This window comes from Microchirus variegatus (genome assembly GCF_963457635.1).
Source record: "Microchirus variegatus genome assembly, chromosome: 3".
In the NCBI taxonomy this organism is placed as follows: Eukaryota; Metazoa; Chordata; class Actinopteri; order Pleuronectiformes; family Soleidae; genus Microchirus; species Microchirus variegatus.
Window position 1 is genome coordinate 5,828,789 of NC_139804.1, and position 13,514 is coordinate 5,842,302.

A 13,514-nucleotide genomic window follows, 5' to 3' on the forward strand; every position below is an offset into this window, starting at 1 on the left:
CAGGCCCCACCTTGTCTCATGATTGACAGACTCATAGATCTGTTCTGTGTGAGACTTAAAACACTTATCTAATACAATTGTGAACATTGCCCAATGTTCCTTGTCCATGATCAGTTTAAAGGTTCAGTGTGCAACACGCAGGATGGCTTACTGGCATAAATGCAATCAAATAAGTATATTTGTAAACAAAACATTATTTTCGGGGTTGGGTTTTATAGAGGCTACCATTTTTGTTTCTACGCCAGTGCATGTGTACCCCCATTCTGTCGAAAAGGAGCTTACCATGCAAATTAAAAAATAAAATTATTTGTCCAATATGCGAAGGCCACCACGAATCCTCGACACACTTGCATTGCAGTCACGCTTAATTCTTACACACTGGGCCTTTAATTGCTCACCTTGTCCTATTACTACAAGTGTGAGATACGAGATAAGAGCTGTTCTGTTTGGAACCTGAAAAACCGTAGAACACAGAGGTGATGAAAATGTCAGCATTGTCAAATGTCCATTGTCTTATAATCCGTTTAATGTCATCACAGGCCAGTTTCAGTCTCTGATAAAACAGGCAGTTCAACATGTGGGTCAACATCCATGGAAGCGGAGGCAGCAGCGGGAGGAGAGCTTGTTGGCTTGTTAGGTGTTCCTGAGTGGTGAGGTACTGTATATCTTTCTCATTAGATGATCCTTTCGTAGAAGAGGAGGTAGGCTTGACAACTCTGGACTTTGCTCTCGCTCACAGGCGTAACGCTGGTGTCGCTGATATGAAACCAGGATCCACCGGATGGATCTCTTCCTGCGGGGAAGTTACGAGATGGTGACACATCATCATCAACATGGAGGTCAACAAATACGTCACGATTACATGAACTAGTGTGAGATCCGGGCACTTGTTCTCACTAAAAAACATGGTTGCCAGCAGGGACAGAAGGAAAAGCACATTTTAGCCACGTAACAAAACACTCACCTCATACAATCTATGGTTGCTGAAGTTTTTGATATCTTCAGAATGTTCGCCACTTTTTATTTCCTTTACACAACTATGTGTCCCAATGAGCTTAAAATACACATTTTCTCAATGGATTACCAGTAGGAAAAGGCTGTCTCATGACAAGATAAGGCAGCAAACATATTCTTCTGATATCTTACTCTAAGTGGTTTTGTTGAGTGTTTTTTTCTTCTGTCACTGTTGACAGCCATGTTATCAGTGACAGCAGGTGTCTGGTTTCACAGAAATGGGAGCAAAGTTGGCTAAATCAGTGTTGGATCCCATTTACCGTACCTCAAAATAAGCTCCCACTGTCACTAAATAAGCAGTTATCCTAATGGTCTTCACACGAGTTGACCTACCTTCTACTGAAAGTCCGTTGGATGTGGAATTAGGGCACTCGGGTCGAACTCTCACATAGGCCGTGTAGTGACCGGACCTCATTGTTCCACTGTGCTCCACAATACCATACAAACTGTACAAAATCTGTGAAGAGTCTCCTTCTGTCATGTTCTGTAAGGTTGGAAGGTTTCATTAGTGCTCAGACAACGATACATTTAGGCTGAATCCCAATTCCACTCCTTCCCCCTTCCCCCTCAAAACAGAGTTGAGGGTGCGAGGGGTACGAATGTTCCCCTAAGAAATGAGACACACCGTTGATGTAGCAACCCAAAAATGCAGTCTGTTGCCTGGGCTATTTTTCTGTTTTTACGACTGTCAGCTGCTAACCAACGACATCGGAGGTGACGCTGACGTGAGGTGTGTTCCCAAACACAGTTACAGCGACTGCAGACCGGCTGCATTAAGACACATACACACCACACACACATTGGGATTCAGCCTTAGCCTTGTAAGAATGTTAGATAATATAAGCTGATATTTACCTTGCATTTAACTCCGCAAAAAGGAGCGAGATCCAGTATCAGGGGGAATTGGACGTGTCTGTTCACCTTACAAATACTGTAACCGTTCTAGAGGAAGCCAACAAGAAAATGAAATGCTACGGTTGCCACTTAACTGTCAGCCAAGATCAAAGATGTGACATTCAACTGCTGCTACCTGTTGGAATCTCTTTAGATGAAGGGTGAGCACTGGTGGAGGAGAGGAGATCAACATTTGCTTCAAGGCATCCGTGTAGACGTTCTTCTTGGATCCTGAACAAAGCACATTTAAAAGATGACAAACTGTATTTATCCACAAAAGGCAGAGCGAGTCACTCTGAGAAACATATGTGCATGAAGAGAAATGGTGCGTATATATACCCGCAGCTTTGTCTTTGTTCCCTTGCCGTTTAGTGCAGGTGACACACAGCAGGCTGTTGGTCTGTGTGAGCGTTTCCACCTCTGTGAACTGAAATAGACACGACTGCACCGAACACTCCTGCTTCTCTGGGGATGTTCTCGCGGCCAGAGCTTGGAAGGCCAGCTCTGGGTCCTGGTTTACTACGGTGTACTCTTTACTCTCCAGGGACTCTTCTTCTTCAGCTTCCTCACTCTGCTCCACAGAGTCAGAATCCTCTATGAAGGCATCGTCCAGAGTTACTTTCTCCATCTCGTTCACCAGCTGCGCCGCGTCTTCCACCTCCTGCTCCATGTCGTCGTCTAAGAGGCTGTCCTTCGAGTCCTGCTCATTTGATAAGACTGTGAAACGGTTGTTGACCGTTTCCGAATCGACATCCTCTTCAGTTTCTTTCTCACCCTGGTCAGTGTCCAGGTTCTGCGCGCCCTGATTAGCGGCAGCGCTCGGTGAAGAGTTTCCTTCATTCAACGAGGCTCCTTCGTTAGTCTCACTCTCACCATTTTTCTCTACATCTGCATCTGCATCTGCATCTGCATCTGCATCTGCATCTGCATCTGCATCTGCATCTGCATCTGCATCTGCATCTGCATCTGCATCTGCATCTGCATCTGCATCAGGATCAGTCTGTTCATTCTCTGCATTGCTCGGAGATGCGAGAGTGTCCAGAGTGACCCTGCCCTCAAACTTCTGCTGCCTCTTTTGATTCTGCATAAAGGAGAATTTACTATTTAGTTTATTCTGCACATTAATCCAACACCGCTGCAAAACAAACAAAGACAAGCAAATGAACTGTGTGTACATTCACTGACATACCTTTGCTTGCTTCTTTGCCTGCTTCTTGGCTTTCTTCTGCTGGTACTTGCTACCACCTCCAACAGGACTGTCCTCATTTCCATTGGTCAGAGGGCTGTTTATCTCATCCTGGCTCGACTCGCTTGTCTTCTGGAACACTTTTTTCTGGTTCTTCTTTCTAAACGCCTGTAAGAAGTAGGCATGCAATTAGGGCGCATATCGTGCAAATAAGCAACTGAATGAAATGGTTCAACACTTTACCTCGTCAGAAACAGGAAGAGAAAGATCCAAAAACATTTCCGTGACGACAGAAACCTGCATGTACAAAGTAGCGGCCGTTAAAACTCTCACACTGATGCGACGCTGACAGGTTGTGATCATGTTTCGACAGCGACGCGTACCGTTTCGCACTGCTGACACATTATCGTGCTCGTCATTTCCCCGCCAAACACTAGGTCCACAAAGTTTTTGGGAGACGAGTGTTTTTCATACTCTGAAATCAGAACTTTAGAACATTAGAAATCAACTAAATTTTAATAATAAGTTTTAATTCATACCTCCCGCTACTCACCCTTAACTAATGTTTTCAGCTGCTCTCCCTCGGTGCTTTTCCTCGACTGTTTCAATGCCTCCATGATCCCTGAGCTCACTCTCTGAAAAGATAAACACAAGCTTTATAGATGTGAAGACTATAAATTAACTGTTTGGTACACATTTGCATCGAGGATGTTAATTCTGCTCTTATAAACTCTGTGGAATTCATTTATATTTACTGTCAAAGAACTTCTAAGATCATCTCTTACTAAGCATATATTTCTTGTAATGTTTAATTGATGTTAAATATATACAGGTATATAGTATCTGTTGCTAAAATTGTGTTTTCTTAATATAATTCCACAGAGTATAGCTTTGCAAGAAAAAGGTAAATCTTTATGGGTTTTGAACGGGAAATAAATATTAATGGCTTAATTAATAATGTTTGGGAGTGTGAAAAAATCTTTGAAATCTTAGTGTACAGTGCAATGTATTTGCTGCTGTGCTTTTCCACAGTTTTCTTTATTCTAAAATTCTTTCTCAAATGTGATATATAGATAGTTTTTTTTGTTAAAACTGACTTTGATTTCTTCGGCACGCATCCCATCCAGAAGGTAGCGCAGCAGCTCTTGGCTGTCCTGCTGCTGGAACCCTTTGAATCTGGCAGCTCTGTGGAAACAGAGATGAACGAATGAATGACACGTAATGTAGTGATGACAGTAGGGAAGTAGTTACGCTCCCAATATGAAGCCATGCTCACTTTTTACAGACTTGTGTAAATAACTCCCGAGGTGTCACCACACCCTTCTTAGTTTCCTGGATCTCGTTGAGTAGTTGACACATAGCCACAGTCAGAGATCCAGGGTGTTCTAAATGCACTGCAACAGGTTCCTGCAATTATAATAAAAGTCCATGAGTAACCATTGGTGCATATTAGATACAATTATTTACATTATTTTTTCAGTAAAGAATAAAAGTAGCACACCAAATCGGAGGAGGCACCAGGATTAATGTCAATGTTCACGTTCTCTCCCGTCACTTTGTTGAGAGTTTGTCTTAGGAGCTGCGTTTGAGAGAGATTCTGAAAAAGACAACGGGAACAATGATATTAACTCGATATTATCTTTAACTAAAAAAATAGTCTCATATAAAGGTCTAGTCCTACCTGAATGACTGCATTAAAGAAACAGGTGTTTCCCAGGTTACTCAGCCCTCTCACTGAAACACCACTTTTGTCTTCAGCTTTGCTGGAATTCTGCGATTTCCCGACACTCTCCTTCTTGGGGTTTTTCTTATGGTCGCTCTTGATTTCTTTGTTCTCCTTTTTGTCCTCACTTTCATCTGCATTTACAGTCGCCGTCTTTTGCTCAACTACCGCCGAGCTGTCGTCTTCCTCTTTCACTCCTGATAAAACATTTAAAAAAGGTCGACGTGTTATAGAAGTGTAACTCCAACATTACATTTTCAATTTCAAAATTGTATACCTACTTTTCTGCGGTCTCTTAATAGAATCTGCAGAGGTCTGCTTTTTTAAATTGGTCACCAGCTGAGCCAACTGTCCAGTTCTGGAGTACTGGACTTCATCGTCACATATGTAGCACCTGCAGGGTTGTCAACAAAAGAAAAAGAAAACACATATCTATTAAGACACAAAGTATCAGGAAATTACATGTCAGATCACAAGATCAAGCTATGACACCTGCAATCTCGCTGTAGACTGATAGGATAGAATGTGGCATGGAATAGAACGGGACAGGGGTTTAGAGTGTACAATTAGCTGTCCATCACACCGACCTGTGAACTAAACAAGGGACAAGGTCAGGGAGGTGACAGAGAACCAAAACAAAACCCTCACAGAACTTTAAAAGTCCTCTGCAGTGATTGTAGAGTCTGTTGGAAGTACGACCATCTCAGCAGCACTTACATAAATCAGACCTTCAGGGTAGAGTGTCTAGACACAGACCACTTAAAAAGCATATGGCAGTCCAGCTTGCCGTATGCCAAATTGCATTTTAAGCACTTTTGAGAGCGTGAGGAAGAATATCCTCTAGGCTGATGAGAAACAAAAGTTAGCCATGTGGGCAGAACTCCGAGCAATATACCTGGTGAACACCAGGCAGTGCTCACCTCATCACCTGGCTAATACCATCCCTACAGTGAAGCCTGGCAGTGACAGCAGTGTGGTATGCAGGTGCCTTTCAGCAGTAATGAGTCGGAATCGAAGGATAGACTAATGCAGTCAAATACAGTGAGATTAGGCTACAGAGTGCACCTTTTAACTTTTATCTTATCAGTGACCTGAAGCGAAGAACATCTCCCCGAGTGTCTTTGAGGACTAAAGCCCAGTCAAAATCCTGACTTCTAAAGACTTGGACTGTCTTCAAGTCTGGTATCAACATCCACCCGGAGAGATCCAACCACAAAAGGACGGCGTTAAATAAGACTGTTCACATCAGGCATTAAAATGCACATGGCATAATGTCTAATTAGGAGAACAACAAGTCTGATTACACAGATACATCTGATATCAATGTGCTCGTCTCCAAACCATCTCCAAATTTAGTTTTTATGATCTGATGATCTGTGATCTGATCATAGCCAGATCACTGAGCAGCCCCAATGATTCCTCTGATCAAAACACACATTGGGAGGTGGTTTGAAGACAGATTAGTTCAAGTTACTGAGCAATCCACCCTCAGGAAAGGAAAAGGAACGCCTCCTCAGCCGACACGATTTGATCACCAGTTGTTTCACAGCATTACATCTGTAATCAGCACTCATACATATATTCATTTATTTGCAGCTGCCACCATAATATTAACACTGATTGCCATGTAATTTTCTTGATGGTTAAAACTTTTTTACAGCAGAAGAGATCTGATTCTCTCAGCTCCTCTCGTCTCTTTTTTCTCTCTCTCTACGTCACTTATGTACATACACACTGAGAGTGGGCACATCTGTACATGTCAGGCTTGTTTTGACCTTGTCAACAGTCGTGACGTCAGCGTGCCGTGTATTTAAATAAAGGGTGGGGAAGCTCAGATCTGATGTTAAGTGGTCACAGCAGACACATTTTAATGCCAGGTAGTAGGCGACTGATTTACTAATGATATGCCCCCATGACGGCATTTCAGCAACACACTTAGCCCCGTGAGACAAACTGTGTTTTGTAAACTGTGGGCTATATAAATACAGATTGATTGACTCACCATACACTCCAGTTGTCCATGCTGACCACCAGGCAATGTGGATCTGACCGCGGAGTCTCATAATGTTTGATCGCATGCTGATTCTCAGTGAGTCTCCCACATCCCTAATAGTGGACATCATTATATTATTTTAGTAAAAATGTCCCTGAACACGTGTGCATTCATCTGAATAATTAACAGCAGGGCTGCACAATTAGACACAAAATAATACAAATTGATGATAAAGATTACAATGTGTGTCAAAATAGCAAGAATTCACTGGCCAAAATGTCCCATTATTAAGATGAGAAAACATGTCACAAAAAATAAATAATATTACAATTGCAATACCTCACTGTGTTGGTTTTTTTTTTTACCATATCGTGCAGTTCTTATAGACACTTTGAATGAACTCACCCTGTGGCCACATTTCAAGCACATCCATACGGCTACAGTTTCGTTTTCCTCCTCACAGTCTTGTGGCAAGCTGTTGCCATTATTTTCTTTATTTTCTTCATGCTTACAGTCCTGGCAGCTAATCAACTCAATATCCCCACTGAGTTTCTTTAGAAGAGTTTGGTCTGTTCCCTTCTTTATATGCCTACAGGACGGACCTATGAAGATTTCAAAGGATAATATTAAAATGAGAGAAAGTCTCTCACATGCTTTTTCACAACGTTAATGTTTTGTTTTTTTCCAGTATTTACCTGTCAGATCAAAGTCATCGTCCTCTCTGGTGCTCTTATCTTTCCCTCTTTTCTTTCCCATGTTCACCTGAAGCACAATTCAGGATAAATTGACACGAGACACGGTACTCATCTGAGGTAATGTTAGCACTGGCTAACAGCTAAATCCGACTATAATGCTGCGTGACACATTTTAGCACCCAGCGTAAGACAACACTAACGAGTTAATGTTGCATTAAAAGTACGAAAGTGACGTCTTATTGCTAACTCAGCTTACTGTCACAAAAGAAAAAAAAAACAGACGAAAACCTTCGCGATGTTCAATACCGCTAACTTTGAGAGGTTACATATTCAACTCCGGACATTGTTTACTTTATTTATTGATGACACGAGTTAAATAAAAGTGTATATAAACCGGGGTAATTATACGCGAAAAAGAAAAGAAAAGAAAAGAAAAACTATCACAGCGCTGACACATGCAGAGGACCAAATATGTGACGGACTGTTTCTAGCGCTCGGCGCATCCGTTTCCTGTGTGCGGTCGCGTAAACCAGTCCGTGCGGAAACAATCAATCGTCGACTGGAATTATCTCGGTGAACGTGGAGGTACGGCAGCCGGGACGTAAATGTGTAATTTGTCCTGTTAAAACGACATTATATTGTTTAACTTTGGACATAAAATGTGTTTAAAGACTATGTCGTAAACGCGTAACACTAGTGAAGAGAGCATGTCTTACTTGGAGAGGGCTGAGTCTCAGCTTTCAGAGCTCGAGCTGTTGAGCAGCATGTTTCCCACCCGGGACGAGCTGGAGCTCACAGACCAGCTGGCTGTGGCCGAGCTGAGGGACTATGTTGAGGGCATAGCTTCAGCAGACAGTCCGCCTCCTCTCAGACCCCAGTTCCTCATCAAACAGAAGTTGGACACCGCCACTATTGGCATGGTAACATAACGAGATTGTCCTTGTATGATTTCTGTATAATTATTTCCCCCGACTTTATTTATTTATTTATTGATGCATGTATTTTCAGATGGACGTCATTCTCTCCTGTGCTTATCCATCTGAATATCCCAGTGTGTTGCCAGAGATCACAGTCCGGTAAGGCGCTGAAATTATTGCAATTTCTCCAAACTCATGTTTAGAAACTGCTTTCACATGCAAAATGCACATGCACGGTGCAAAATTAACATGGAGGGCAACAACACACACACAAAAAACAATAAAGATGTAAATTAAACTCTAAATCAAGTGATAAAGTATGTACAATTTAGTTTCAAGAAGAAATTATACACCAAATATTACCTTTTTGTTTATTATAATACAACCGTCACATGAAGGTGGTGGCAGACATGTCTCTTTACAGCAATTGTCCTGTGCTTATTAAAGCATTATAATAATGTTTATGGCTTGTATCAGATTCTACGTCTTGTTTTTCCACTTACCGATCGAGTGATTATGGCCAGTGTCAGACTGATACCGATACTGAGTATCATATCGGCTCATTCCTAGACCCAATACTTTTGTCCACATAGTGCATGTGGTGAAAATAAGCACCGTCTTATGACACATAACATAAAACATATGTAGCATGAAATACACATCCATTGTTGGAAAGTGCCGTACACGAAAGCAGCCAGACCAAACCATTTATACGTGAACAGGAAATCAAGTCTCGGGCCTCAGACATAGAAAAAAAGACCTTCTACAGTCATCTTACAAAACAGCCTGTGTGGATAATAAAACAAAAAAATGAGTCCATTTCATTTTCAACTTCCACCACATTCACACAGCTGACATTTACTAGTCTCCTCTGGTATTGAGTGGAAATGTCCGTCCACTTCCTATTGCCTGAGGCGAACCTATCACATCTCAAGTGCGGTGATGAAATCTGCACTGAAGCAAAAAAAAACAAAACAGTGACAAGACTTATGACTCAAATGACTAATCTGAGGTGGAAAACAGAGTACCGTAGGACGAGTTGCAACATAATAATATTAATATCGCAGTGTTGATTGATGATAGCTGCAGCTTTGACAGCAGAACCTGTTGTGATAAGAATTGTGTCATTTATAATAAAAGATAATAATAGCAGAACAGTGTCATAAAGTTTCCATGTTTTTAAACAGGAAAAACTATTTAATTTGGCTTTTTTCTCTCCAGTTAATAATAAAAAAAACTAGTGCAGTGCCCGTAGGAAGTATGTATTCCTATAGTGGGAGCTGAAGACGATTTTTCAGTTACTGGCGTGGCTGACAGTCACAACAGCTAGCTACGCTAATGCTGATTGAAAATTAAAACATTTGCGTTGGATTTGCACCGTGTTCGTATTGTGTTAGCCCTACGCTAATGCTAACCGTAGCCTCGCTAGCTTACCTTTTGGAAACAGGTTTCGCCAAGTTAGCTGCAAAGTAGTAGCATGCTAATGCAAAAATAAATATGTGCTCGCATATTGGTGAACAGAGGCGATTCTAGGCTTTGTAGGGGCCCTAAGCAAAAATTCCCAGGGGGCCCTTCCCACCAGTGTTCATCACCATTATATTACAAATAATCTGACACCAACGAAAAATGTATAAGTTCAAAATATTTTGTATGTGAAAACTATATAAACTTAGTTAAAAAAAAATACATTACACTGTAAATAACCCACATTATAAAACAATATAAATATATAGAACAATAAAATACTGTAAATAACTGAAATAAACATATATAAACTGAGTAAAAAAGATATGCATTACACTGCAAATAATCCTCTTCATTTTCCAACTTGCAAAACGATAATTTCACACAGGTTAAAGTGAGGTGGGGCCCCTTTAGGGAGGTTTCCTACTGAGATGTTATTGCAAAACGGCCATTGTTGTTTAAGGGGGACGGGGAGGCGGCTGGTCACTGCACATTTCAGTAAAAACAGCCCTCAGGCTCCGAGTGTCGGGGCCCCCTATCGGGCAATAGTTGCCTGCCTTGCCTGTTCACAAGCTGCAAGGAAATGTCTCACCCACTGTGAGTACAGCCTCTTCACTCCCACTTCCCCACTCCAGACAGCGCAGCCGCTGCTGATGAGCCTGGTGTAGCGTGATAAATCAGCGAAAAATTGAAATTACTCCAAAAAATTTGAAAATCAAGGATGCACACCATCGGGCCATGCTCAATCCATATCCAAAGTCTTAGGGCGATCTGACTAACGGTCAGCGAGATATGCCTGTCACAGACACACAGACGCAACTTGCTTTATAGACAGATATTGTCGTTAATTGGTTTTTGCTGGTGCAGATGTTAGCTTGGAGCTTCCTCAATCGGAAATTGAGAACTTCTCTGAATTCGTCTCTGTGCCACACAGGTGTGCTGCTCTCAGCAGGGCCCAGCAGACGCAGCTCCACACAGCTCTAAATGCTCACCTCACAGAAAACTGCCTGGGGGACGTGTGTGTGCTCTCTGCCGTGGACTGGGTGAAAGACAACCTGCAGCTCTTCGTTGACAAGAGTTCATCAGCGGCAGCGCCGGCTCCTAAGAAAGAGTCGAGTCCGCGGCCCGAGGAAGCGTTCAGTCGCCTGTGGATCTACAGTCATCACATCTACAACAAGACAAAGAGGAAGAACATCCTGGAGTGGTCCAAGGAGCTGGGCCTGTCCGGGTTCAGCATGCCGGGGAAACCTGGTGTCGTGTGTGTGGAGGGTCCTCAGTCTGCCTGCGAAGAGTTCTGGTCCAGGTATCGTGTTGTTCACTTATAATAGTAACGATCAATCGATAATGAAGTGTTTTTTTGTTTTTTTTAACTACATTAAGCAAGCTCTCAATATATTCTGGCTCCATATAACAAAGACATCAGTACATTTTTAGATTTTTAAAAACATCATTATTTCCAGGTTTGGGAAACACACAGATCAACATTTTCTGATAGAATGCATCGGTTAATTAGTCAAGAAAATAATAGACAGATTAATCGATCATTAGGGATGCACAATATTAAGGCTGTAACGATATGTAACTTAAACATTTAAACAAACACAGACATGCTGCATACCCACAGAAAGGTCAGAAACTCGGCTAAAAGCTCATATAAACCATTCTCATGTTCACCAAACACAGTTAAAACACCGATGGATCAAACCCGCAGGAGGTGAAAAAAAACGTTACAGAGCACATGTTTAAAAGCGGCACCGGAGCGTCAGCGTGATTATGTAAACAGCGGAGAATCTACAGATTCCAGCGGTACCATTTTTTTATCACTCTACGACCAAGATTCACGGATCCAGTCCCAAAATAAGAGCAAAACAACAACTGACTTTCAAGAAATACAAGCGGAAATGTTGTCTTACCGTTGCTGTTTATCAAAACAAGTTATTTCCACCGTCACAAAACTGCTCTCTTCTCATGAAGAACTACACTTCCCAGCATGCTTTGGGGACAAATCCCAGTCTGATTGACTTTGTATTTTTCAACAGTATTATTTTGTTACAGAAAAGAGAGAAATTGGTTATTTATTTATTTATGTTCAAATCTGTTCACAGTGTTCCAAAATATTTGTTATTAAATGTTACATTAAGTTTTAATAATAAAATGTATTTTAAATTTAAAAAAAATCGTGGAATGTATCGAACCGTGAGTCAAAAATCGTGATACAAATCGAATTGTGAGTTTGTGTATCGTTACAGCCCTACACAATATTATCAGCAATTATTATTATTATTATTATAATAATAATAATAGATTTACTCTTATATAATTATAATAATAAAAAAAAACTTTGATCGGTGTTTGTCAAACCTGGAGATGATGACGTTCTCGAACATCTTACTTTTGTCCACAAACCAAAATGACTCACTTTTAATGATTTTCTTTGTCCTAAGAAGCAAAGAAATGAAGAATATATTCACATTTAAGGAGCTGAAACAATCACGAAAAAAGCTTCAAACCCATTATCAAAAGAGTTGACGAGCCTAAGGAGCAAATGTCGCAGCTTCCAGCTCGGCTGAGTTGCGAGGTTCGTGACGTCTCTGTACTTTTCTTCCCATTTCACAGAGTGAAGGTGCTGACTTGGAAGAAGATCATGATTCGGCACAGGGAGGATATTCCCCTCGACGACGACGACAGCAGGACTGTGGACCGCGTCGAATCCTTGCGTAAATTCACGGGATTTGAAGAAGCCATGTTTGACCCCCACGGTAACCGAGGCAATCACATGGACCTCGGGCAGCTCTACCAGTTCTTAAACGAGAAAGGCTGCTGTGACGTCTTTCAGTTATATTTTGGCATTGAAGGCAGGTAGTGGGCAAGTAAATAGACATATTTCTTTTTACCTTGGGCCTGGAAAAACTGTCTGATATCTTCATTGCTCTTTTAGTTTGTTTTTATTCTCGTCCAACTCACACAAAACTGAAATACATTAACAGGCCTTTTGTGGACGTTTCTCTGAGACCTCTCAGAAATAAATGACAAACATTTCTATGATGCCAGACACTGCTCTTTTTTTTTTTTTAGTTAAAAGGCTTATTTTTTTACCCCCAAAAAATAAAAGAAGGATCTTAAAAAGATCTTTATCTGAGCATTTTCTCAAGGACATCAGCTAAATTTGCAATTTTCAGACTGGATGAGCCACAGATCACATCTTGCTCGAGGTACTTCTGTTCTCGAATGGCACCACTGTGTATTACAGCCAGGCTTATTAGAGGATTTTCAGGTCTGATAGCACATTAATATTTGGACAACATTGTTAGCAATATGCTGAATATCTCTTTATGGCATCTGTTGGTTTTTCTCCTCGTGAATGATTGATAACGACGCCGTGAAAAAAAGTATTTTTTCCACTTTTCTTGGAACTGATATATTGTGAATAAAATGTGTATTTCACTCAGCCAATTAAAACATGTGGTTATTGAACACAAATCCTATTTTTATCCTTAAGAGATAGAAATAGACAAAAATCCAAAGAGACTTTTATGTGCTTTTCCCCCCTCTAAGTGTTCAGTGATCTAATTGTATGAGAAATAATGATCTTTACACTATACATTTACAGTTTATTTCACTGCTGTGG

General features: G+C 41.2%; 2 protein-coding genes across 2 annotated transcripts; one reads left to right on the top strand and one right to left on the bottom strand.

The window, feature by feature from the left end:
* Positions 1-12: 12 nt before the first annotated feature.
* On the bottom strand, positions 13-7,832 carry usp16 (ubiquitin specific peptidase 16). Its single transcript, XM_083887330.1, has 17 exons — positions 7,506-7,832; positions 7,216-7,412; positions 6,820-6,923; positions 5,099-5,211; positions 4,776-5,014; positions 4,596-4,691; positions 4,371-4,501; positions 4,192-4,279; positions 3,648-3,729; positions 3,478-3,569; positions 3,338-3,391; positions 3,098-3,262; positions 2,248-2,989; positions 2,045-2,139; positions 1,870-1,956; positions 1,348-1,498; positions 13-793 (listed from the first exon to the last, which is right to left on the bottom strand). The coding sequence occupies exons 1-17, from the start codon at positions 7,564-7,566 to the stop codon at positions 675-677; spliced, it is 2,616 nt and encodes an 871-aa protein (XP_083743456.1). The 5' UTR covers positions 7,567-7,832; the 3' UTR covers positions 13-674.
* Positions 7,833-8,122: 290 nt separating this feature from the next.
* On the top strand, positions 8,123-13,058 carry rwdd2b (RWD domain containing 2B). Its single transcript, XM_083887092.1, has 4 exons — positions 8,123-8,425; positions 8,514-8,581; positions 10,821-11,189; positions 12,503-13,058. The coding sequence occupies exons 1-4, from the start codon at positions 8,213-8,215 to the stop codon at positions 12,747-12,749; spliced, it is 897 nt and encodes a 298-aa protein (XP_083743218.1). The 5' UTR covers positions 8,123-8,212; the 3' UTR covers positions 12,750-13,058.
* Positions 13,059-13,514: the final 456 nt, after the last annotated feature.

What these genes read in the sequence shown, in the direction of transcription:
- usp16 (XM_083887330.1), bottom strand. Translation starts at nt 7,566, where the DNA reads ATGGGAAAGAAAAGAGGGAAAGATAAGAGCACCAGAGAGGACGATGAC. An exon ending in TATTAAGAGACCGCAGAAAA is followed by an intron (nt 5,015 to 5,098) that starts GTAGGTATACAA and finishes ATGTTTTATCAG; the next exon opens with GAGTGAAAGAGGAAGACGAC. An exon ending in CTGGTGCCTCCTCCGATTTG is followed by an intron (nt 4,502 to 4,595) that starts GTGTGCTACTTT and finishes TTATAATTGCAG; the next exon opens with GAACCTGTTGCAGTGCATTT.
- rwdd2b (XM_083887092.1), top strand. Translation starts at nt 8,213, where the DNA reads ATGTCTTACTTGGAGAGGGCTGAGTCTCAGCTTTCAGAGCTCGAGCTG. An exon ending in TTGCCAGAGATCACAGTCCG is followed by an intron (nt 8,582 to 10,820) that starts GTAAGGCGCTGA and finishes TGTGCCACACAG; the next exon opens with GTGTGCTGCTCTCAGCAGGG. An exon ending in TGCGAAGAGTTCTGGTCCAG is followed by an intron (nt 11,190 to 12,502) that starts GTATCGTGTTGT and finishes CCCATTTCACAG; the next exon opens with AGTGAAGGTGCTGACTTGGA.